General features: G+C 40.6%; 1 protein-coding gene across 1 annotated transcript in view; it reads right to left on the minus strand.

The window, feature by feature from the left end:
* Positions 1 to 22444, minus strand: part of LRIG1 (leucine rich repeats and immunoglobulin like domains 1) — a 157270-nt gene that overhangs the window by 66371 nt on the left and 68455 nt on the right. Inside the window, exons 2-3 of the mRNA XM_058167183.1 lie at positions 17661 to 17732; positions 10060 to 10134 (exon numbers count right to left, since the gene is read on the minus strand). Of these exons, the coding sequence (XP_058023166.1) occupies positions 10060 to 10134; positions 17661 to 17732 (147 nt within the window). The remainder of the gene's footprint in view (positions 1 to 10059; positions 10135 to 17660; positions 17733 to 22444) is intronic.

Below are 22444 nucleotides of genomic sequence, written 5' to 3' on the forward strand. Positions count from 1 at the left end.
AAAGGACTGTCTCTCCCAAGTTGTTTCTATCTGTCCGAACTGGTCCAACAAGATGGACATGTTCCAGTCCCATCACTTAAGGAATGTCAGCTGGTGAGCTTCAAAAGATGAGCCTTCTCTGCCATAGTGGCTACCTCTAAAACAGGGTTATCCAACCTTGGCAACTTTAAGACTTGTGGACTTCAACTCCCAGCTTTGCTGGCTGAGGAACTCCACAAGTTGAGGAAGTCCACAAGTCTTAAAGTTGTCAAAGTTGGAGAACCCTCCTCTAAAACATTCTCCCTCTGGAAATCAGGTTGACCCCAACCCTGTTGGCCTTTCATAAAGCTTTAAAGACCCGACGTTGTGCCTGGGCCTGGGGTCTAATGTCCCAGTTGTGTTGGTGACTCCTATATTCTCTCAGCTACGTATTTTAACGGTTGTAATTTTGATTATAATTGTTTTCAATTTTAAATATTGTTTGCCATATAGAGTCATTTGTTGAGATAGGCAGCTGTATAAATTAGCTAACCAAATCTATCTAGGCATGAAGATCACCAAAAGATCTCTTACAGATGCCCTCGTGTTCACAGACTTGTCACATCTGCACGAATGTCTTTTCTAAGATTGTTCTTAAACCAAGGAATGCCTTCCTTCTGGTGTCAGATTTAATATTGCTTTTATTTAATATTACTTTATTACCAGGAGCCATGGTGGCTCAGTGGTTAGGATGCAGTATTGCAGACTAACTTTGCCCACAGCCTGGGAATTCGATCCTGACCGGCTCAAGGTTCATTTCCATCCTTCCAAAGTTGGTAAAATGAGATTTTACCCAGATCGTTGGGGGCAAAATGCTGAATCTGTAAACTGTTTAGAGAGGGTGGTAAAGCACTGTAAAGTGGTATATAGGTCTAAGTGTTATTGCTATTTTGTATACCATTGCCCCTTAAAAATCTGAAGTGGTTGACCACAGATATCCCATTCTTTCTATTTCAAAAAAGGCAGCAAGGCCTTCATTTATAAAACAAATCTAAGAAGTTGTATTAGCAATTTCATCTCTGCTATTTTTTTTCTTATAAACACAAAATCATACAATATAAATCAAAGCAACAAAATAAACCCATTTGGGTGAAGCTGACTCATTTGATAGCAGAATTACTCTTTTGAAGGAATTATGTTTCCCCAGCATTTCTTGGAATATCTGAATGGAGTGAGGTTACCTTAAAACCAGTTAAAATGAGCCCTATATTTCCTCAGCCCTACACTGCCAGTCTCAACATTGTGTTTCCAAGATTCCCCCTCTGAAAAAGAAATGTTGTTTTTTTATTCTTAAGAAGTGAAAATGAATCAACCAGGAAAGGCTGTCCTACTGTTCTCTCTAGTAAGAAATGTACCTCCCAGACCAAATCTCCTTGTGTCAGCAGGAAACATGAAATCGGTAATTTTTAATTGGACTACACATCAGGCTGCTATTTCCATTTTCTCTACCCACTAAATGCAATTTAACAATCATTTTTCTAATTGAAAACCCATTTACAGAATCTGTCCTTTTGCTACAGGTTTTGAAATCCCGTGATTGCAAACTGGCCAATTGTTGTTGGGCTTAAACTGTATTCTGTAGGAAATGAAAACTGTTTTTGTTTCAAACATAAAACTGTCCCACTTGGAATGTTATGAAACAGATGCATTCCAGTGAACAAAACTCAGCACGTTCTGAGTTCTGACGGAACAAAGCTAGAAAATGTTTGAGTGGCTCCAGGAACAGGAAATAATGGGAAACCAGCATATATATTCCTTGCTTCTCCCAAATTTGTTTTTTTCCAAAAGGCAAGTGGACTTTGTTTTTCCTTGAAGATGTTTCACTTCTCATCCAAGAAGCCTGTTCAGTTCTCCAGAACTGAAGAAGCTTCTTGGATGAGAAGCGAAATGCCTTCAAGGAAAAACAAAGTCCACTTGCCTCTTGAAAAATCATCTTTGGGACAACCATGACCTGGATGACTGAGAATCTCCATAAATATATTCTTTGTTTGCACTCTATGGCCTCTAGAATACAATACATAGGCACCTGTTCATGTTAACTACTACCAGATTCTCAACTTAAAGAAAATTATATAGAAGATGGTTTTTAAAAACATTTCTGAAAATACTAAAAGCACTTCCCAGACTAAGAAATTGAAACAATATTGCAAAAGCCAGTTACTTAGACTGTCACCTAACATAGATAACTCTAGGTGGTGCATCTCTTCAAATTAAGGGCTATATAAAGAATTAAATATCTCAGCCATACATTAACAGAAGAAAATTTCAACTGTTAACACCTTCCAGCCTAGAGATTGTACAGATTTTATCATTTAAAAACACATGGTAAGAATGTGCTAGATCAAATAGAATAGAATAGAATAGAATTTTTTATTGGTCAAGTGTGATTGGACACACAAGGAATTTGTCTTGGTGCATATGCTCTCAGTGTACATAAGAGAAAAGATACCTTCATCAAGGTACAACATTTATAACACCTAATGATAGTCATAGGGTACAAATAAGCAATCAGGAAACAATCAATATCAATACCTCATAAGGATACAAGCAACAAAGTTACAGTCATACAGTCATAAGTGGAAGGAGATGGGAGATGGAACAATGAGAAGATTAATAATACTGCAGACTTAGTAAATAGTTTGACAGTGTTGAGGGAATTATTTGTTTAGCAGAGTGATAGCGTTTGGGAAAAAACTGTTCTTGTGTCTAGTTGTTCTGGTGTGAAGTGCTCCGTTTTGAGGGCAGGAGTTGAAACATTTTATGTCCAGGATGTGAGGGCTATAACAGTCAAGAACACTTTTACCTGCATAGCCCTTGGTTTGGAAGAAAAATAGCCTTTTGCAACACAAAGTTCTTTAGATATTTTAGGAAAATTTGCTACTAATTCCTGGAGGAAACAGTCCCAACAACTGGAAGAGAGTTGGGCAACGAGGACTGCTATGAAGTACTGTATTTTTGGTTCATAAGACACACCTAGGTTTAAAGGAAGAAAATAAGAACAAAAGTATCAGGTGGCGCCTGAGAGGACCACAGATAGGTGTCCTCTCATGTGCCAGCTCTGTCTATTGACTCCTGCACTGCCGAAAAGAAACAGAAGAAGCAGGCAATGACAAAGACAAAAGAGGCGGTGTTCAGCACTGTAAAACGACCCTGCCGCTGCAGCCTGGCTGCTATTGACCAAAGGACGGGCACTGTTTCCACACACTTGGGGGGGGGGGCAAAAGTGCTTCTTATGGAGCAAAAAATATGGTATATATTCCAACCTAAAAGTGGTGACAGCCATTTAAAATTTTCATGGGAACAAAACATTAAGCAATCTTGTACTGAGATCTGAACTTCATCTGAACTACAGTTTAAACCAGGGGTCTCCAACCTTGGCAACTTTAAAACTTGTGGACTTCAGCTCCCAGAATTCCTCAGCCAGTTTTGGCTGGCTGAGGAACTCTGGGAGTTGAAGTCCACAAGTCTTAAAGTTGCCAAGGTTGGAGACCTCTGGTTTAAACCATGGGCTTCCTTCGGTTTACTTATCTCAACCATGCTTAGATTTATAAAATATATATTTGGGATATTAAACTTATTGTGTTACTATTCAAAGGCACCACACGTATGCATCCATGCACCCTGTAAAGTGGACCATTACATCTACAAATTGAATTCATTCTTTCTTTTTTCCTCTGCTCTACCCCACCCACCCATTCCAAAGATCCATCTAAATTAATACTTCTCAGTTTTGGTTCTCCAAGTTTTATTCCTACTGACAGTTACTAGCAGACCCATAATCAACAACTGTGAGAGCTGCAGTTCAATATCATCTGAAGAACCACATTTGGGAAACTGTTATTTTCAGTAAAAGAAAGTGCTCATTTTTTAAGTGTTCAGCATCCTAAACTCAGCTCCTCCTATGATTATCAACCCGTAATGCACTCCAAATTTTTTGCCTCATGGTCTATTAAAATGCCTTCCATTTTTCTGTAGGTAATCCAAAAATCTCAACATAGAAGACAAATTAATTTCCATGTATTCTGAAACAGCAGTAGTAGAATATATAATTTGCAATGCATTGCTCATTATTAGATTATAATAATCTGTTTAATTATAATCTGTTTAATTGTAATTTAATGTGAATTCATCTCTAAGCTAATGAATTTGTAAAAATCACCAGTGTTTTCCAAGGAAGAGTTATGCACTGTTTAGCAGATAAGTAACTCTATTGATTTTACCCTGACGTTTAGATAACAGCATGCTCTTGAGTCCTTTATTAATTATCCAATCCTATTTTCCACTCTGTTGGTAAAAGGAGAAAGAAATTAAATTTTTAAACTCCTCTTATAACTTCTTCCTCTTCAATTTTTTTGTCTTAACACAACTATTAATAGCAATAACAATAGCACTTTGGCTTATATACCGCTTCCTAGTGCTTTGCAGCCCTCTCTAAGCGATTTACAGTCAGCATATTGCCTCCCAACAATCTGGGTCCTCATTTTACCAACCTCAGAGAATGTAAGGCTGAATCAATCTTGAGTTGGCGAGAATTGAACTGCTAGCAGTTGGCAAAATGAGCCTGCTATACTGCATTCTAACCACTACACCACCACAGCTAAGCTAAAAGGGCTGAACAACAAATTTCAATTAGCATGCTATGGGGTGTTTGGAGTTCCAAATAGTCATATATGGAACAACTACTGTAGAAGGGACCATTATTACCAGTAACAGCATTAACATTAGGGCCCATGGCAGCCTTAATAAAGATCATCAAGAAATGAATGGGAGACTGTATGAATGCTAAGAATTCACAGGTGATATTTGTAACATTGATTTATTATAAAGTAAATCCTGTGTCAGTGTTTGAAAGTATAAGCACATGTATATACAGCAAACATTTCTATCTTAAATAGGGTAGCAATTAGCCCAAAGAACAGAGAAATGATACAAGAAAACTGAATAAGAGTTTTTTTAGATATTTTTTTATTGTTCTCTGTTATGCGATTCCTGCAGACTTCAAATAAACAAAACCCAATTGTGATTTGATAAACAAAGCACCTACTCATCTCCATTTTCCTCCTAAATGGGAATGGTTCAAGGAGCCAGCCATTCACTTACCTAGACATGTAATAAAATCCTGCAATTATTCTTTGGTCTGAAAACTAAAGTCTAATCAAGAAAGGAAAGATATGTTTTACCATAACAAGGCAATATAACAAACCTCATGATTTCCCTTAATTAGTCATGGAACAATTGTTTTAAGAATCAGTAATGCAGAAAAATAAGCAATATACCGGTAATAAAACGATTCTGTAACAGAATAAAGAAAGTGCAGACAACTTCACCAAGTTTGCCTATCTCTCCTAACTTGCTGCAGAAAGCGGACATTCTCCTTAATCATGATAGTCACTTATAATAAGAGAATAAGAACTGGAAGGGACCTTGGAGGTCTTCTAGTCCAACCCTCCTGCTCAGCCAAGAAGCCCTATACCATTTCAGACAAATGGTTGTCCAATCTCTTCTTAAAAACTTCCAGTGTTGGAGCATGCTGCTGCCTTATTCAAGAAGCAAATGAGGAAAGTTTAAAAGGTTTTCCTGATTTACCATAAAATAACATCCTTCCACTCCAATGATACTGAATGTCTGGCCTTGCAGATGTTTATTAACCGGAAATCCCAACAGTTCCAACGTGGACAGAGTTGAAGAAAAATGAGAACAGCAATTGAGCAATATCTGGAGGTCCACAAGTTCTCCACACTCATTCTCCTCCTTGAATTCTGGCCTCCCTTTTCCATCTTGAAACCAACCAGTTGCTTAACATATGCAGTTAGTTAACATGTGTCTTTATTGGGAAAGACATCTGTATTGAACTCATCAGTTAGCAGACACTCTCGTTCTTTTGCTAATGTTACAAGTGCCAAATTTGTCAGAAAAATATTCTTTTACACAGATTTGTCCTCGAAGGCCTCCGAAATGAGGATGGAACACAGGATAAGTGTTATTATTTTAATCTCTCTCTCTCTCTCTTTTTCTTTTTTCTTTTTTGTATTTGTGAAGTCCTCAGAAGAGGCTACACGATATTTTTTTTACTTGATTGTGTCATTGCCTGCTTTGCAAGTCTCTGGGTTTTCTTCAGCTGCCCTGGCTCACCTGCTAGTAATACAGAATCCTCAGGGGTCCTTATAAAAGGAATTAAGAGAATTGGAACAATGTTTGCCATAGAGAGAATTGTGCTTCTCCTGAACTTTTCAGAAGGCGTGTAAAAATCTGCCACGGTTCTACATCACAAGCAATAATTAACTAACTTACAATGAGATCTACTCCTGTTGTATCTTTGGAATTTGTAGAGTTGTGTTTCAAAATATAGTCTCCACACTTTGAATTTCCTGCATCAGAATCACCACCAGGTTGTCGGTATTTATAATCTCTTTGCAGGTCTGTCTTTGGTTAACTCACATACAAATTGTTTTCTTCTGTTCCCATAAAATCCTTTCCAAATGTTTGCTAGTGTTGGAGATGAATTTCTTTGGCAATATTTTCAAAGCAAAAAGGAAGAAAAATAAAATCTGTTCCCCAGTGAACAGTTAAACTGTAATACATGTCAGGCCCTGCCTCAATTAACAATATAGTATGAGTCTGCTACGTCTAGAACTATGCTGAGATTTTGCAGGGAAGTATCATTTGTATTTTATGTTTTTACTTAAATGCTTTGTATCAAGCCTAGGAAAAAGGCCCTCAACATGAACGTCCCCCAATAGAATCAAACAGCTACGTGTAAACTGTAAAGGATATGCATGTGCCGGAAGAATTGACCAAAACTGTAGAAATGGGCTAATCACCAGATGCTGATCTATGACCACAACAACTAAGAAACAACCAGTTGCATTTAGAAAGTGTCTACACAGCTAATGTAAGCACAACACAGGCAGGAAGCAACTGCAATTCCAGGACAGATTATGATTCAAGCTGATCATACCGCAATTGTAAAGATGTTACCACAAGCTCCGGTGGCCTTTAAAGGGTTTTATTACAGTGTTATTAACCTAGTAGGTCAGTTAGAATCAACTAGGCTAAGGCATTCTGAGTGAGTGCACCAAATGGATGGAACTTCCTATTCTTTGAAACGCATGCCATCTTCCCTGGCTGCATGGCTTCAGAAGAGGCTTAAAAACCCATTATCTTGATTTCCTTATTAGGAATTTGGCTGCTTTCAATAGGCGCTTTTTTGGGGGGAGGGGGGGAATGGAGATTTGATAGTTTCAAATGCTACTTTGATATTGTTATTTGTAAATTGTCAATCGAGCTTGGTGGCTCGTAGTAGTGGCAGCTATGGTTTCTACCATAAATCTCACTGGCTGATTTTACTAGGAGAAAGCAAGATGTAAATATGTTTGTGATGGGCAGCCATATCAATGGAATAAATAAATAAATAAATAGAATTTTTTTTAAAAAACCTAATCAACTTACAAAATCTGGGGATATAAAAAAGAGTCCTCTTTTAATTTCCTACCAGGCTGAAAAATGAGCTCTTTATGGATAAGATTCAAACTCATCAAACCACAACATGCACATATAAATTTCTATACTTATAGCCTCTTAATAGGAACAAGACAAATCTGAATGAAAGATAAATGAAGGAATACTTTAACTTTGACCCAACTATAACAGAAGAGAAAACGGGATCAAGAAACTCTCTTTGATAATAGAATAGGCAAGCACGGCAAATCTGGTACCTAGATTTGACTTCGTCTTCTTTGAAAAAGGACCTTAGAGGGAGGATGGACCAGAAGGGGCCTTCAGCCGGTTCGAACCGGTTCACGTGAACCGGTAGCGGAAATCGTGGGTGGGCTTGCCCACCCGCCCCGGCTCTATGCTGTCCTATATAGGCATGTTTTTGAGGCCAGGCGCATGTGCAGAAGGCAAGCGCACAAGCAAAGCATATGCATGGAAGGCTGAGCGCATGTGCGGAGGTGGCGCACAAGAGCAAAGTGAGAGCGCATACATGCACGCTCACATTTTCGGTGCTGGGCGAACCGGTAGGTAAATTATATGAATCCAGCCTCTGGGATGGACTGACAAAGCTGTCAGTGTTAACCTGAAAGAGGAAGCTCTGGTCCTTTCCATATTTTAGAGCAATCTCAATGGAAATGCAAGAAAGCAGTTAATCTGTTTTGGTCTCATACATAGTCCACATGAATTGAGCTGTGAGGGGAGGGAATTAAATAAATAATGTAGAAAATCCAAGAGTGGAGGGATATTTCTGGACATTGGTTTTAAACCTATTTTTGGCTTATGGTAAGAAACAATGTTTCCACTGATGGCCGTGGCTGGAGTATCCTTGAAGACCACCAGAATGAGACCTTTCTAGCTGGCTTCTGACATAGACTAAGCAAAGTCTGCGGGGCCAAATGTCAATGCAGACTATCTGTCACTTTATAATCTCTGGTGGCTCAGCTTTGAGCTAGAACAAAAGCGATGACACTGAAAACCAGCCTTAATGCGACATTTTCATTAACAGTCTCTCTCTTTTAAAAATTATTCATTTTATATGCAGACAGTCCTTGACTTATGACCACAATTGGGACCAGAATTTCCATTACTAAGCAAGACAGTTAAGTGAATTGCACCCAATTTTATGACCTTTTTTGCCGTAGCTGTTAAGCGAATCCCTGCAATTGCTCAGGGAATCATGTGGTCATTAAACAAACTCAGCTTCCCCAGTTGACTTTGCTTGTCAGAAGCCAGCTAGGAAGGTCTCAGGTGATGATCACATGACCCCAGGACACTGCAACCATCATAAATGCAGGCTGGCTGAAATTTGATCATGTGACTGTGGAGATGTTGTGACAGTTCTAAGTATGAGAACCAATCATAAGTCCCTTTTCTCAGTACTGCTATAACTTCAAATGGTTGCTAAATGAATGATCCTAAATCAAGGTCTACCTGTATTCTTTGTCACCCTTAATTTGATACTTAGCAGGAAATTTTTATTTAAATATAACTTTCAGGGTTGTTGGAGTAAAAGATCAAGCCAATCCAGAAACATATTGTTCAGGAATGCGTGGACTGTACCTTTAATGACATTTTAACAGAATCTTGCACATCTGAAGATGGGGAATTATATAAATCAAGAGTCCCCAATCTGTGGGATGCGGCCCACTACCAGATTGTGGCCTATTGAACACCAGGCCATGTGAATGGCTGGCCAGTGCGGGCCTGTGTGTCAGAGGGGGTTTCAGCAGGTTCTGACCAGTTCTGGAGAATTGGTAGTGGAAATTTTGAGTAGTTCGGAGAACCGGTAGTAAAATTTCTGACTGGCCCCACTCCCATCAATTCTCTGTCTCCCAAGTCCCAATTGATCGGGAGGAAATGGGGATTTTGCAGTAACCTTCCCCTGGATTGGAGGGGGAATGGAGATTTTACGGTATCCTTCCCCTACCATGCCCACCAAGCCATACCACACCCACCAAGCCATGCCCACAGAACCGGTAGAAAAAAATTTGAATCCCACCACAGCTGTGTGTCCGTGCTCATACCCCAACTCGAGCCAGCATCATGTCACAGGGACGTTAGCATCACCGCTAGGTCACACAGGCGCTAATGTCACCACAAGCACTAGCATCACCTGCCCCTCCCTTTCCCTCCGGGCCGCCAACCCAGAAAGGTTGGACAACTCTGATATAAATGATTAGGGGGAAAAATTATTTTCAACTGAGTTCTGCAAACCTATAACCTCTATTGAGTACTGAGACCTATAACTCATCATCTTCATTCTCTCTCTCTTTCAGGTATCACTGGTTACCACTGTTTCTCTCTTTCAGGTTAGATTTTACAAATATATTCTAGGTAAAAGGCACTTTTAGATAAAAGATAGTGGAAGACTTCACTTTACAGGTGAGAACAGCAGAGGCCTTTAACTGGAACTTCAACATTTAGTAAGCTCCAGCTGGCCAGATACCATTCAATGTATTAAAGCTAAAATAAGAAACACAAAGTATACCTTGCGCAGATTCTTCAAATTAAAAATATACTCGTAGGAATGCTAATGCTGAGACTTACAGGAACAAGGAAGTTATGTGGGCAGAAGCTGCTCCCAGGGATGGAATGGCTGTCAGTTCATTGTTATTCAGTCGCCTGGAGAAAACAATGACAACAATAAAAAAACAATTATTAAAAAAATGAAGCAACTTTTTTTTTTTTTTGAGAATCTCAGGTTGCTTTTCGTTGCTCGCCGTCTGTCATGATTATTAACCTAGAAGCCCGGTTGCATGCAGAAATGTGTCAGTGCACTTCCTGTAATTCTGTGACTTTCCAGCCAAGTCACTGCCAAGAACACTTGTAATAGAAACCCAGCTGCACATTCCATGCCTACTTTAGTTATTGCTAACACATATTTATGGAACAGCAACAAGTGCCAGCTCCCTCCAAGGCTGGGCAAACGACAGATCACGAGACACATGCAGCTCCTGGGGAGTTCTAAGCAGAGCTCCTGATCTACATTCTTCTGCCCTTTTTTTTTTTGATATATGTATTTTTAATGGATGGCTTGGGGACAAGAAGTTTCTCTATTAGGATCCCCTTGTTGAACTTGATTACCAGACATGGTTACAGCCAAGATCAGGATTAGTAGTGATCGTAACCACAATGGCTCCTGAAAGAGGGTTGCATCATTAGTTATAACAGATGATGATGATCCATCCAGAAATATCATGCTAGGCAGTGGCCTCCAGCTTTAGATACCACCAAAGTTTCTTGCTTTAGATACTATCATGTAGTCAAAAGGGAATAAAAGAAGGACCTGGTGCCCGAGTCTATTCTGTATTAAGTCTTGGTTCTCCCAATCACCTTTCTGTGTCCATTCAGCAATCCAAGTTGGTGCTGTCCCTATTAGTAGCATGCAGACAGAGGAAACAGCGTGAAGCATTTCTTGCATACAGGATTGAAGTTGTTGTGGGTATGTTCCGTAATTAACATCCTGTTCAATCTGTCTCTCTTTCTTCCTCACAACATATATTGAGTCAGATGGCTTTATGGCTGGTCAGACCCCATGACAACTATTCCATCTAAATGAGTCCATCAGTCTCATGAATTTGGGAATCTTAATGCACGTGGAGACGGTGAGTTTGGTCCAGAGCCGTGATGGCAAATCTATGGCACGTGTGCCAGAGGTGGCATGCAGTGCTCTCTCTGTGGGTACGTGAGCTGTCAGTTCAGTTCAGCTCCACTGCGCATGCGCGCGCACCTCCCACCAGTCAGCTGGTCTTTGGGTCTCTGCCACACATATATGGAGGGCGTGCAGGGGGGCGCATGCGTATGCAGGGTGACATGCACACATGCACAGGGGTTGGGGCGCATGCATGGGTGCCGCACACACATTGTATTTTGGGGGTTCGGTTATGCACGCGTGCATTTGCACACACGCTTTGGGCACTTGGTCCAGAAAAGGTTAGCCATCACTGGTCTAGAGGTTAAGTCATAGAAACCAACTAGGGCTTCTAGTCCTGCTTTAGGCACAAAGAAGGCCAGTTAAGTAACCTTGGGCGAGTCCCTCTCTCTCAGCTCTAGGAAAGAGACTATGGCAAACCACTTCTGAAATCTTGCCAAGAAAACTGTGGGACTTGTGTAGGTATTTGGCAAGAGTCAACACTGTCTCGAAGGCATAAAAAGAAGTGGAAGATAAAAAGATGTGGAAGCAATCAGTAAATCCTCAGGAGCTCAGCAGAAAGAAGGAATTAAGCAAGAAGAGGGATAAATTTTGCTTTGTCTTGCTAACCAAAGCATACACAACAGCTTAATGTAGAGCCAGACAAATAGCTCAATTCTCCCAGTACAGGTAGTCCTCTACTTGGAAGGGTTGCCCATCATGGTTGTAAGTCATGATGATCATAAAATGAGTCACCCACATGAGTGAACTGATTTTACAACCTTCACTGCAGTGATTGTTAAGCAAACACCACAGACATTAAGCAAACCAATGGTTCACCCTGGGCAAGTTTTGCTGAAAACAAAAAAGTAAATGCCATGGTTGGTTGGTTTGTTTTTCACAAAACTGTCATAAAATGCATTTGTGTCACTAGAATGCTTAGGATGCTAGAAACAACCATAAATGTTAGCTGGTTGCCCAGTGCCCACCTGCAGTCATGCGACCATGGGGGAGGAGAGAATGGCCATCAGAACTTCAGCCCCAAGTTATAAGTATCCCCAGGAAGGCACATCGAACAGTTGCTAAGCAACCAGTCATAAGTTGAGAACTACCTGTGCTATCTGCTCCAATTACCAGCTCCATCAAATAGAAATTGAAAGGACTGAATTTGTGATCTTTTTTTTTTTTGCACAATATATTGCACAATATATACCTTTTCTTCTTAAAGAAGAAAAGGTATATATTGTGTAAAAGAAATGATTACCTCGAAAGTATGCTTATTTCAGCAAAGTATGCCCATTTAACTGTTTCAGTTTATTAATGGTCTTTTCAGTACATGCTGGATATAAATGAAATGGAAATAAGGGTTGATGCTTTAAGATTCAAACTTTTTCTAAGAGAAATTAAAAAATGGACCGCTACAATTTTATCCTCCATTGCTAAATTATTAGGTTTCGGAATTTCACTCTTAATAGTACAATGTCCAGATTGGTCTACTGAAAGAAAGGTGACCTAGGTCATATAGCCTTTTACCTTCAGAATTTAGACACCTGTGGTTCCCTTTTTGAATTAGTCCATTAATTAGCATTAAACAGGTGCTTGTATTGTTGCTTGAAAACTGCCCAATTTCCTGGCCTCCTTGCCTGGCTTTAGCCTTTCCAAAGAAGCAGTTAGAAAAGTTATTGAGGCAAAAAAACCTTCGCTTCCTGCCTAAGAACAGGAGAGTTTCTCTAACTCTACAAGAGGTACATATAATTGGATCTTGGGTTTTTTGTCCTTTTTTGTCTTTCCAAACAGCAAAGATTTTAAATGGTTTGTTCTTTATTTTAGACATATGATCTGCTATATCTGTAAAATGCAGAGATGGGGGGAAATGTTGCAAAATAAAATTAAGATCCAGTTGTTTCAGCAAACTCTTTTATACCAAAGCATTTCTGTATTTCTTAACATTATTTTTAAAAGTCAAGCAAGGCAAATGGTTACAATTGTTAAAAATTATCAACAAATTATAAATTATTGCTTATATCAATAATTTTTCCCAGACCAGTTTCCTTCAAATAAAACAGAAGTTACAAAATGCCCGATTTTTGTATTAGCTGGATTCTCCGGGCAATACAAAAATTGGACATTTCGTTAACCAGTTTTGAGCATTTATTAAATAAATATCCACTATTTAAAAATAAATAAATAACCAACAAATCTGAAGGATGCTATGTTGAGGATGTTCTAGAAGTATATGAAAAATAAAGTGGTATATATTAGAAGATATAGCAGTAATGCATGTATCCAATTATCCACTATAAACCATATCAAGAGCAATCAATTACAAGTATAAACAGTTTTCTACAAAAAATAACACATGGCTGTTTTTGTTCAATAAAACCTTCCAGAAACCAAGAAGAAGATTATTGAATTGATTCTGATTTTTATGTATCTATGGAAAGTTCTGCCTTTGTGAAGATACATAGCAAACATCCTGATGATTCTACAGAAGTTCACAAATTCTTCTTGGAACTCAAAAATGCCTGTCAACCATGACACTGACCTGACCGAAGCCATCTTGGAGCTTCAGTGTTGCCACACTGGAGCCGAGGGATAGGGAGGAGCAAATTGAGAAAACTGGGACTCTGTAGTCAAAATAAAATACTTTCTCTTGGGAACCAAGGACATTCTCACACCTGGTCAGAGGAAGGAGGAGTGATGTCACCAGGAAACCAGACTGAGCCGTGATTGGATCATGTGACTGATTGTTTTGAGAAAGTGACAAACTTTTACTTTTAATTAGGTGAAAACCGCAGGAACCTTCAGAGTTGGTTTTCACCAGAACTGCGCCAATATGATATATCAAATAAACTATTCTTTGAGGAATCTACCTGCCTTGGAGTTTTGCTTGCTATGGGCCTATTTCTTGGAACCCTGACAATGCCACGGCCTTTATCAATACATACACAAAAGAAGATGTATGTGGACAACATAAATGGGCATCTTTTTATGAAAGAGCTCCACATGAACATTGGAACATCATAAGTAAGGCTTTAAATGGTGACGAATGTCTTCATTCGTGAATTCCTTCCTAAGGCTTGTTAATGCAAACAGGAAGGACCTCAGGTATATTCAATAACAGAAGCTTCTATAGGGTGTTGATTGGCAGGTATAACCTGGCAGGACAAGTTAGAACTTACTAGCAATCTAAACAGTAAATTCCTGGTTGTTAGTTTATTTTGCTGTTAAATATTGGCATATTGTTGGGTAAGGAGTTTTGGCATGTGGTCAGGAGCTTCTCTTCAATAACAAGCAAAGGTAAGACAGGCTGAACAACTCTCTGAAGCAACTACAGCTAAAAGCTCTCTTTCCAACCCTTTGATCCTGATAATATGTGTGGTAAGAAGGGGAAGGGGGAGTGCCACTCGGTATAAAATATTTACAATCTAGTTGCCAGGCTAATGTCATGTTGAAATGGATCCTACTTAAAAATAGCACGGTTCTCTTGAGGATTCACTGAAAGGCACTTAGATTTTACTCTTTTTTTAAGGCAAAACAGTAAAAAAAAAATAGTTTGGGAAAGGAACTTTATGCAATTTTGCCCTGATTATGATTAAAACAAGCCTAAGGTTTTATCAACTCTGAAATTAGAAATTGTGCTCAAATGTTAAGACTGTGCTCAAGCACCCTTTATGCTGCCAGATAGGATAGTTCAACAACTTCTAGACAGCCACAAATTCTCACTCCATGTGGTGTTCAAGGAGCCTTGATAGGTTAAAAACTGCATGGATTTTTAGCTTACAAAAATAAATCGCTAAAAATATCATTTAATTAAGCAAGCTGTAAAAAAGAGTGGAGAAGGGAATATTCAGACAAAAAGCAAGCCTCACACAACATAAAGAGGTCCAATGGTATATGATCTCCAATGGGTGGGGTGGGATTTTGTACTTATGATTTTCTTGTGGCCTTCAGGCGTAATCACTTATTTCATTTTAGTTATTAATTGAATGGATTAATCCCATGTAAATCTCATTGCAATCCAAAGATTCATGGTAGGTACAAAACAGGACACATCTGGTTAGCCACTGTGGGAACAGCATGCTAGATTATTTAAGGACTATGATCTGATTCCAAATAATCCTGCTGCTCTTATATAACACGTTGTAAACTGCCCTGCCTTCCATGTGCCCCGTCACCAATTCACATGCAAAGTATCGACTTCGCATTCAGGGGTCTCCACAGAGTATAGTCAAAAAAAGTCAAGATGGCTTTCACAATGGTGCAAGTGAAGCTCTGACCAATGCACATTAAAAGAACATTTTGGCCATCAAGTTAGTTTTTTTTTAAATCATTTTTTTGAATCAGTTGTTTGCATTCTTCACTGTGCAGCAGCAAAGCCACTTCACAAGAAATTGAAAGTTTCATTGATATCTGAAAGTAATAGTATAGTAGTTAAGTGTACTGTATTGCAAAAAAGGAGGTATCCAATTCATCTCAACTATAGCAGGGGTCTCAAACTCAATTTCATTAGGGCCACATCAGGATTGTGTTTGACTTTGGAGGGCCAGGGTGGGCGTGGCCAGGGTGGTGTGACCAGGTCAATATCACTCGTGTTGGAGGCGCCTGTGGCGGCCTGAACGCTCTCCCAGCAAAAACGGGCTCCCAAGCTCCGTTTTTGGCTGCGACGGCCTCCTGCAACCCTCTGCCAGCAAAAACGGTGCTTGGGAGAGCCCTCCTGAGCTCCATTTTTGCTGGCAGAGGCACCGCAGGCCAGTCCTTTGCTGTTTCCAGGGCGACCTGCAGGCCAGATCTAAGCACCCCACGGGCTGGATCCAGCCCCCCAGCCTTGAGTTTGACACCCCTGAACTATAGTGAACTCTCAAACGATATCAGTAAAGCACCATTTCCTAGTCTTCTGCATATACTACAGGTAATCCTTGACTTCCATCCACACTTGGGACCAGACATTCCATTGCTAAGCAAGGCGGTTATTAAGTTAGTTGTGCTGAATTTTACAACCTCTTTGTTGAATCACTGGAGTTGTTAAGTGAATCATGTGACCGTTAAGCAAATCTGGCTTCCCCCGTTGACTTTACTTGTTGGAAGACGGCTGGGAAGGTCACAAATGGTGATCACATGGTCCCAGGACAGTGCAGCTGTCGTAAATACATGCCAGTTACCAAGCAGCCAAATTTTGATCATGGGACCATGAGGATACTGTAACAGTTGTAAATACAAGGGCCAGTAATAAGTAGCTTTTTCAGTGCCAGCTTCCAACAAGCAAAGTCAATGGGGGAAGCCAGATTTGACTGACAACCTCATGATTCACTTAACAACTGCTCTTGCTTAGCAACACAGATTTTGGACTCAATTGTGTTGTAGGTCGAGGACTACCTTCCTGTTAGAAATATAATTCACTATTTGAAGTACTTAATTGTGTAACAATATATAATAGAATATTATTATTATAGTATATATGCCTGCACAGCAAGACACACGTTTTCAAAACATCTCTAAAGATTCATATTTATTTTATTTATTTAGGAAATTTACATTGCTGCCTATTCACACATGGTGACTCAAAGCGGCTTACAAGAATATTAGGGTAAAATGATTTATGATTAATTAAATAATTATTTAAAAATTGATTCCACCAGCCCGGTTGTTTCAAAGGACAGATGAAACCTTGAATTGGTTCCATGGTTAACATCCACCCTCTTGTATTTTGTGGGTGGAGTTTAAAATATTTTAAGAATGCTTCTTTTTATATATTTGTTTTCATTAACTGCTATTGCTACTCTGGTGCCCAGAGTAATGTTTTATGGAATGGGCAACTGTATAAATTCTCATCATCTGGGTTACATGGTAGTGTAACCTTATGTAGTGAGGCTACCGTTGAAACAGGTCTATCTATTATCAAGGTATATGCTGGGAAATTAACTGATAGACAGACAAACAGACAGACAGAGTAACGTGGCACCCAATTTTGTCCTAGAATAATTTTGGATGAATAGCTCTTAGCCAGCCTTGGGAAGAAGTTCTTTGTCTCTTCTGCTAGGTAACAGCAGGTGGGAGGGGGAGAAGGTAATTATTCCATAATACCAACATTATGCCTTTTCTTCTTGAGACAGCCAGAAAAGATTAGCATTAGATGTCACAGCAGCGTCTACTTCGTATTAGAGGAAAACAGATCCATGCAGCTTGGTGTGATTACCTGGCTATCCTTGGGATTATGAAATATAGTAGCAGATAGAGCCAGGGAAGAAGAGACAACACCAATGATTTCCAATAAAGACACTGCCGTTTAATTGAGACACTGTGTTCTACTAATTGACTGTTAATTTTTTAAACAGCACCCAGGTACTATATAAAAGAAAAACAAAAGCTCAGATTCAATCTGTTGATGCAAGCTGGAAGAACAATGGAGTCACGTCCTAGGAAACTTTATACTTTTTCCGACTGCTATCCTAGCCAGAATGGAAGTGAAGACAGAGAGCGGCCAGGATGAAAAGTCCTTTAGACAGAAAATACTTACACTTCCCGTAGTTTTGGCAGCTTTGCGAAGGCAGAAGGATCAATCTCGGTCAGTTTGTTGTGGCTCAGGTTTCTGTTTTAAAGAGAGACAGTAGTATCAGCAAAAGACAGTTTCTACACTCAGCAAAAAAAAAAAAATGGCAATCCTAATTATTCTGGAGTTGCATTGGATAATAGTAAAAATAAGAGCAAAGGCAAAAAGAAGGGAAACACATGTCTATCACATCTATTCCCCACCTCCCCCGTCAAAAAAAGATGCTCCAGCTGTGAGCTGTATCCAGGGCCTCATGGAATGAGCGCTTCTGAAACATTAGCAACATGACGGCTTAAAGTGTTTTCTCGATTAATTCAAAAGGTTCAGAGAGATCAGAATTCTTTTTTCCTAGAAGTGACAACTGACCTATTTCTAGACCATTCAGAAAACAGAATAAAAGCAACAGCATTTGTCTGTCTACCACCAGCAACTGTCATTCAGTCTCCTGTAGATTAGGGTTTAGTAATCAGGGCTTCTGATAACTAGACCATGGAGAAGACCTTCAGTGAAGATGTTAATGTGGTGGCTGGTCCAAACGAATAAGTCATCGCCTTCAAATATCCCATATTAGTACTGTGTCCTGGGCCAAAATATTCTCAGTGAGCCCCACTGTCTTCTGTTCCAAGCAGTCCAACTCAATTGATGTCCCAGCATACACGTTTCATAATAAGAGGCACCATTTCCAACTACAGTTACACAACACCGTAATGCAATCTAGTTTATCAAAATAGTATAATGGCCGTATTATTTCTTCCAAGTAGCACTGCAGCAGAGAATTTTCCCAGGTCCCTATCTCAGGAGCTTTATCCTGAGATATCTACCACAATCCAAGATTATTTTCCTACCTGTAATAGCCACTGCTGGTTTAAAGACATCAACGCAGGTTACTGGTTTTTTGTCCTAATTGCCTTAGTACATGTTTACTTCTAAAAATTTTCTTCATTACAGATAGTCTTCAACTTGCAATGATTCATTTACTGACTGTTCAGAGTAACAATGGCACTAAAACAAGTTTTTCACACTTATAACTGATGATGTTACTAGTTAGGGTAATGAAACATCTGCAAGAAAACAAGCAAGCTCAGAGAGCACCAAGGACCCCTCATTTCAACCCTGAGCTACACATATTCTCCTTTATTGGTAACACTTATAACCATGGCAGCATCCCCGTAGACACATTATTAAAATTTGGGCACTTGGCAACTGGCATGTATTTATGACAGTTGCAGTGTCCTGGGGTCATGCGATCCCCTTTTCTACTCTTCTTAACCACCTTGTTGCTAACTTAACAACTGCATGATTCACTTAGCAACTGGGGCAAGAAAACTTGTAAAATTGGGCAAAATTCACTTACTTAGCAACAGAATTTTTGGCTCAATTGCAGTTGTAGGTTGAGGATTGCCTACACTATTTTCACAAAAGAACATTATAAAGAGTGCTTGGCAGGGGAAAATATCCTGCTGCAGAAACTACAGTTATTCTCCTAAGTGTTTATCAAGTGAAGATGAAATCCACTGTTCAGGAGTAGACTTCTACTTGGACAATTCTTTCTTTCACAATTTTAGGACCTTCTAGTGTAGACATTATCAGTGTGGGAGTGGTTTATTCCCCTTTCTCATAGGCAAATAAAATGCTAAATGAATTTGGTTCCATCCATGGATGCAAACCATTATATTTCACCTGCAAAATATTTCTCACCATTTATGTAAGACAAACCTTCAGTTTCTATGCCTTACAAACCCTTCTTTAAAATTGGCATTTTACTGGCTAACATTTTCCAATCCTACCATTAATAAGATGAATTTTAGCAACATTGCATATTTTTGTTGGATTTGCATTTGAGATCTTTTAATAAACATACATACAAATAAATACCATCTATACAGTCTATTGAGCTTTCTACTATGTCAGTGAATTCTCTCTTGCCACATTCTTGACATTGTCTTTCATGTGTTAAATATATGACATTTTCTGCAATTAAGAGCAATAAAAATGATGCTTTTCCATCAGAGTATAAAGGTACAAAAGAGAACATTAAAATAGTACATGGATTTATCTTAACAACCAGAAGAATATCTCACTGGAATGCTGAAATTAACTAGAGTTTTGCAAAAGCTTTAAAACAAAAACTGTTAGACTCTGTTTAGGCATTCAACAGAGTGTATGGTGGGTACGAACAGAAGAATGGTGCCCAATATTTTTCCTTCTAATCTGCTTCAGGGGATTGAAAGGAAACTTGAATATGGTCTGCGACAATATCCTAGATCAGGGGTCTCCAACCTTGGCAACTTTAAGACCTGTGGACTTCAACTCCCAAACTTCCTCAGCCAGCTTTGGGAGTTGAAGTCCACAAGTCTTAAAGTTGCCAAAGTTGGAGACCCCTGTCCTAGATGATATAAAGATGAGTCCTCATTAAATATACTGTATGGAAGTGGAGAAATTAACTACTCTGAAGTCCTCATAATATCCTTGCTAAGTGCTGAAGAAAGCTAAAAACATACTTCAACTGTAAACTTTAAAGAGGTGGGGTAAGCACAAGTAAAAGATGTATATTACATCCCTCCAAGTCCCCATCTCATTTACAAAATTAGCAGCCCAATGCTATCACTTATTGGAAAGTTGACTCCCATCATCAGCCAACGTTGTGTAGTAGTTGAGTTATGGAACTGCATTGCTCTACAAGTTCACTCTCTCTCAGCTCAATTACTCTCACAGGTTATGAGGGTGGGGGGGAAATAAGAGGAGAAAATAATATATGAACTACAATGAGTTCTTGAATGAAAGGTGGAATATAAATCTAAAGAACGATAAAATCCATGAAGATTATTTCTAAGTAATGTGCAAATAGCACAATTCTCTATTGAGGGATTGGGTTAATTGGGTCTGGCGGCGGTGGCGGCGGCGGCGGCGGCGGCCCCCCCAGGGGCTAGGGGCCTTTTTTTTCCAACAGTGCTGGATGGGACTTGGCCGGACTTCTCTCCCTTGGAGCCTGGCGTTTTCCTCGGCTTATCCTTCGGACTTCTGTCGGGGCCTTGCTGGGCCTCTGGCTGGGGTGATGACCACGGCGACCGCGCTTGGCTTCCGGGTATCGGCGGCGATGGCAGCGGCGGTGGGCGGTCCCCCACTCCCAGGGACTGAGGGTTTTCGATCAATGCCTGAGAATTGTCTTTCCATCAATGCCAGGGAGGAGGAGAGACGAGAAGATCGATCGCTAAGTGGTAGTGGCGGAGGGCCAGATGTTGCCATCTGGAGGGTTTCGCCCCTCGGAGGAGGACTCGGAGGTGTGGCTGGCCCTCTTTTAGACCCTTGGCAGCTCGGCCTAGGACTGTTCAATCAGGCCTGGAGCAACTGGGTATGGAGTCCCTGACATCAAGGCCCATATTGACTTTAACACCAATTGACTGACTTGATGGAGAATGGCTAGTCATCTGTACCTGGGGCAAGTGGGACCGTTTGGGTTTGAGGGCAGAATAACGGCCCCATGGAGCCCTGGAAGTCCACGGTTCATCTCGCCAGCCAGAGAGCCTAACCTTGCTATAATAACCGCGCTACAATAACACCTTGACATTTTGACCGGCCTGGATGGACTGCTGACCGTTTTGTACTTTTATTTACTTATGCGAAGATTTTCAACCGCGGACCTTCTTGCCCTGCGAGACTCCCCTCTCTCGCAGGTCTGGCCCTCCACACTATCGAGGGCACATCTTGAGGACGGGTTTTGGAACCCTGAGAGATGGCATGCGAAATCTAGGAGGCTTAGGGATTTTAATGAACTCTTTTAGTCGTTTTTATCGGGGATTTTAAGGGAATTTTAAGGGGAGGAAAGGCGGGTGTTGGGGTAGCCCGTCGAGGTGGGGCCAGTCACTGCGCGTGTTTGCGGCGGAGTGTTAATAGGTCCGAAGGTTCCGGGGGAGGTGATGTTCCAGGTGACAATTGTGGTTCCATCTGTGTGGTTAGTGGGAGAGGCAGATATGGCGGAGGGGGGGGCCGTATCGAGACCTGGGAGCACGTGTTCGATGTTTGAAGGCGATCACGTGCTCCGGCCCCTCAGTTCCTACCCGTTCCTCAGGAGGCCATGATCCTCAGAGCTTGGATCTTCGGTTGATGTTATGTAATGCCCGGTCCGTGGCTAATAAAGCTCCCCTGATCTGCGATCTTATTCAGGGGGAGTCCGCGGACCTTATGGGCATTACGGAGACCTGGTTGGGCCCGGAGGGGGGGGTGCCCCTTGTTGAGTTGTGCCCTCCAGGTTTCCGAGCATTTCATCAACCGAGGACCCAAGGTAGGGGTGGGGGGGTGGCGGTTGTTATTAAGGAAGATCTAGAGCCGAGGGAGGCCACTGTTCCTCAGATTGCCGGCTGTGAATCCCTCTATGTGAGGTGGGGCCATAGGAATCAGTTGGGCTTGTTGATCGCGTACCTGGCTCCTTGCTGCGTGACCACAGCCCTGCCCGAGCTGCTGGAGGTACTGGCTGCTGTGGCGGTTGAGACCCCCAGACTTATAGTCATGGGGGATTTCAACTTGCCATCAGTTGGCTTGTCATCGACGGCAGCTCGGGAGTTCAAACTTCCATGCCGGCCTTGGACCTGATTCGAGTAAATGATGGCCCTACGCACATGGGGGGAGGCATGCTGGATCTGATTTATATCTCTGGACAGTGGTTAAATGATCTGGTATTAGACGATTTAGTAACAGAACCAATGTCATGGTCGGATCATTTTCTCCTTCGCCTAGACTTCCGAACCGCCATT

The sequence above is a fragment of the Ahaetulla prasina genome, chromosome 2, assembly GCF_028640845.1.
Source record: "Ahaetulla prasina isolate Xishuangbanna chromosome 2, ASM2864084v1, whole genome shotgun sequence".
Classification (NCBI taxonomy): Eukaryota; Metazoa; Chordata; class Lepidosauria; order Squamata; family Colubridae; genus Ahaetulla; species Ahaetulla prasina.